The 4,049-nt window shown below is 41.3% G+C and overlaps 2 protein-coding genes across 2 annotated transcripts; both read left to right on the top strand.

Moving 5' to 3' along the window:
• Window positions 1–123: 123 nt before the first annotated feature.
• PHALS_03389 (hypothetical protein PHYSODRAFT_339760) lies at window positions 124–2,742 on the top strand (the record flags this gene model as incomplete). Its single annotated transcript, XM_024721965.1, has 1 exon — window positions 124–2,742. One exon carries the CDS (start codon window positions 124–126, stop codon window positions 2,740–2,742), a length of 2,619 nt encoding a protein of 872 aa, XP_024573089.1.
• A 51-nt stretch (window positions 2,743–2,793) lies between these two features.
• Window positions 2,794–3,900, top strand: PHALS_03390 (integrase core domain containing protein; the record flags this gene model as incomplete). Its single annotated transcript, XM_024721966.1, has 1 exon — window positions 2,794–3,900. One exon carries the CDS (start codon window positions 2,794–2,796, stop codon window positions 3,898–3,900), a length of 1,107 nt encoding a protein of 368 aa, XP_024573090.1.
• Between the last annotated feature and the right edge of the window lie 149 nt (window positions 3,901–4,049).

Genomic DNA, 4,049 nt, shown 5'->3' on the forward strand with positions numbered 1-4,049 from the left:
CAGCATGGTCAAAGCACACTCTTTACGAATGAGCACGTTCCTGTTTCGGTGTCAGTGGCTGATAGCCTCTCGGGCCAAGTTAAATGCTTTGTAAACTTTGAACCAAAATCTTTACTGAAAGATATGTTTGATTACATTAGCAAAATTAGCTTGAAGATTCAGGAGTACAACGTTCAAAAGTATGAGCTACTTCTCAAGAAGATTATCAAAGCTCACGGGTTTAGTGGTATGGAAATCCCTGGGCTAAATCCCGACAAGAAGTACTCAGTGGATGATGTGGATAGCTGGATCAAGGAAGGTACTTATAGTAGCTTCTTCAATTTCCATAAATCAATTGTATTTGGGAAGGAGCGATCTGATTATGGTAAGATCAAGCAACAGCTCGATCAAGTACCCGTGTTGGGGTTCAACTCAGGTAGATATGATATCAACTTGATTAAGAGCGACCTATTTGCCGTTATCGGTACGGAAAATATCAAATCTGTGATCAAGAATCCAAGCTATATGTGCATCGCAACTTCGGACATGAAGATGCTTGACATTAGCAACTATGTTCCTGCTGGAACAAGCTATGAGAAGTATCTTACTACATATCTCGGTGGATGCAAGTGCGATGATAAGATTAGGTGTGTCTGTGGGCTTGGGAAGGGACTATTTCCATATGAGTACATCAAATCTTTTGATGTTCTAAAAGAGAATACGATCCCTTCCAAATCAGCATTCGATAGTGCTCTTCGAGGTACCAGTATAAGCAACTCCGACTACGAGCGAGTAAGGTTCGTGTGGAAGCACTATAGAATGAATTCTATCAAAGACTTACTTATCTGGTACAATAATTTAGATGTGGTACCATTTATTAAGGCTATAGAGGCTCAGCGTGAACTGTTCAAACGTTTTGATCTCGATATGTTTACTGATGGTGTTTCTCTTCCAGGGCTGTCGGAAAAGGTTATGTATCAAACTTGCTTCAACGAGCTTCAACGCCCTCAAAATGCACCTGCTAAGCCTTTCAGATTCCCAGCTACTCGTATGATTGGCTACAAACGCCAGGATATGGAGGCTAAGCGTGATTTCAACATGACGTTTAATCATTTGGATATGTTGCTAAACAAGCAAAAGTACCTATGTGGTATATGTTGTTGTCAGCTAACAGCAGATAATGCATCGGCCGACCGTATCAATAACAAATTGGGGCATATTGACGGTAATGTCCTCATCTCTTGTGTTCAATGCAACGTCGCCCGTAAGGACATGTCTCTCAGCGGGTTTCGTTTCAAGAAACTCCTTGAGTTCAACTCGAACAAGCTTGTATATTCTATAGACAGGGAGGAGAAGGACATCTACGGTAAAATGAAGGCTAATATCGCCGGTGGTCCATCAATCATATTCAACCGCTACGCTAAAAGGAACGAGACTAAGATTCGAGGTGGTAAGCTTGTGAAAAAGATCATCGGATACGATGCCAATGCTCTTTACCTCTGGGCTCTTGGTAATGATATGCCATGCGGGCGATTGACCACCATTGAGGCTTATCCCGGTATTGTTGAAGACATCAAGGCAGATAAAATATTTGGGTTCCTTGAATGCGACATCCGTACCCCAGATCACCTTAAAGATTACTTTGGTGAAATGACGCCTGTTTTCAAGAATACGTTAATCGATTGCACCGATAAAAACATCATTGGCTCTCACATGTATGACTACAACGATACTCGTGAAAAAAACCAAGCTAAGCCTGCTCGCAAGCTGATTGGAAGCTACTTCGGTGAAAAGATTCTGATCTACGCACCTCTTCTCAAATGGTATCTATCCCATGGAATGGAAATCACTAAGACTTACAGCTTCATTAAGGCCAGCGCTCACAAGGCTTTTGCTCCATTTATGGATGCTGTGTCGAGCGCACGACGCGTCGGCGATGAAGATAAGAGTAAAGCTATGATTGCAGAGATGATGAAATTAGTAGGCAACAGTGCCTTTGGACGATCGGGGATGGACATGAGTAAGCACAAACAGGTCAAGTATGAATCGAATGAGGATAAGATCAAGTCGCGTATTGAGCACTTCACATTTCATGGGTTGGAGGAGCTGAACGATTCTTGTGAGATAACCATGAAAAAGCGTCGTCTCAACAACAAAAACCCAATCCACCTATCAATTGCTATCTATCAGCTTGCTAAACTACGCATGCTCGAGTTCTACTACGATTGCATTGACTTCTATTTCGATCGCTCCGACTTTCAGTACCAAGAAATGGATACGGATTCGGCCTACATTGCATTCAGCTGTGATAATCCATTCCAGAACTGTATTAAACCTGAGCTACGGGATCACTTCACACAGCACAAGTACGATTGGTTCCCACGTGAATATAACATGGAAGTGGCAAAGTTTGATCGTCGTACCCCTGGTCTGTTCAAGGACGAGTGGTCTGGTGATGCCATGGTCTCACTCTCAAGTAAGAACTATATTTGCTATCTTCCTGATGAGTCATATAAGGTTAAGGTTTCGGCTAAGGGCGTGCAGCAGAGCCGTGGCCGAAATGAGGATGTACTTAATCCATTGGGGTTTGAGTCCGTCGTTCGCGATCGCATCACACTTCAAGGTACTAACAAAGGGTTTAGACTGTCGAAAGAGACAAAATCAATTATCACATACAGTCAGACCAAGACGGCTTTATCATATTGGTACGACAAGCGGAAAGTGCTCGATGATGGCATTACCACTATTCCACTTGAAATTTAGAAGGTTCTCCAAGATATCACATCTTTTTTATTTGAATATTATATAAGAATAATGGTGAGAGAACAGCTCAACGATCTCCTCCACAAACTCTATTACAACGCCAGAACTGGTTATGTTGGAGCTCAAGCGTTGTATCAGAAGGCCCGAGAGCTAGACTCAAAAATAACATTGAAGGATGTAAAGGATTGGTATACTACTCAGTCAGATATTCAACGGTTTCAAGAGCAGAAGAAAAGCTTTGATGGGTTCAAGATTGCATCCCACAACCCCAACTCATGGCAAATAGATCTTGCGTTCTGGGGGAAACAACCGATTATGACATGCATCAATATCAACTCCCGCATCGGGTATGCGAAGTTATTGGTGAATAAGACTGCACCTACTGTTTTAACAGCTCTCAAGGCGTTTGTTCGACTTCACAAAGTTGATATAATAACGAGCGATAACGGCAGTGAGTTTATAAATTCACAAGCTGAAGAGTTTTTTAAGACCAAAACAATTGAGCATTTCAACAACGAGCCAGGTGATCATGGAACTATGGGCAAAATCGAAAGGTTCAACAGAACTATCAAGCAAAGACTCATCAAGATGGATTTTAAGAGAATTACCCATAAGTTAATCAGCGATGTTATTAGCAACTACAACAGCACTGTTCATCGATCCATTGGAATGACGCCAAATGAAGCTAAAGGTCAAGTGATGGAAGCAGATCTGACCCATAATCAAGGTGAGGCAGATAGGATTGAGAATGAGTTCAGTATTGGCTTACATGTTTTATATCGACTCAAGAAGAAGACGTTCGAAAAGGAGGCTGCACGTTGGAGCAAGGCTGTATATTCTGTGGTAGGGATTGATGGCTACCGCGTACAAATTCGCTCGAAAAATGGACATACTCTATACAAAGCCCCAAATGACCTGAAAGTGATTATATCTGAAACAAGTGATGCTACAATTAATCCAGGGGATATCCTTGAAGCAGAGAAGATCTTAGACCACAAGAAAATGCGATCCGGTAAGCACAAATATCTAATCAAGTGGGTTGGGCACGATGATACCACATGGGAGCCATTCTCAAATCTTCGCCTAATAAATAAAAATAGGAGATCAACTCTTGAAAATGAGTATTGGACCCGCATAAAAAAACTGAGACATAATTAGCTAAGTATTAAATTTGATAGAGACATCCTCTGCAGCTTTGACTCAAGTATATTAACCAAACTAAATTATTGATTACTTTTAGTGTTTTATTTTATGACTTGATATATAGGGATGTGTAAGAATTGCATAGATAAAGATATAGAACTTGC

The sequence above is a fragment of the Plasmopara halstedii genome (assembly GCF_900000015.1).
Source record: "Plasmopara halstedii genome assembly, contig: Scaffold_222, whole genome shotgun sequence".
Classification (NCBI taxonomy): Eukaryota; Oomycota; class Peronosporomycetes; order Peronosporales; family Peronosporaceae; genus Plasmopara; species Plasmopara halstedii.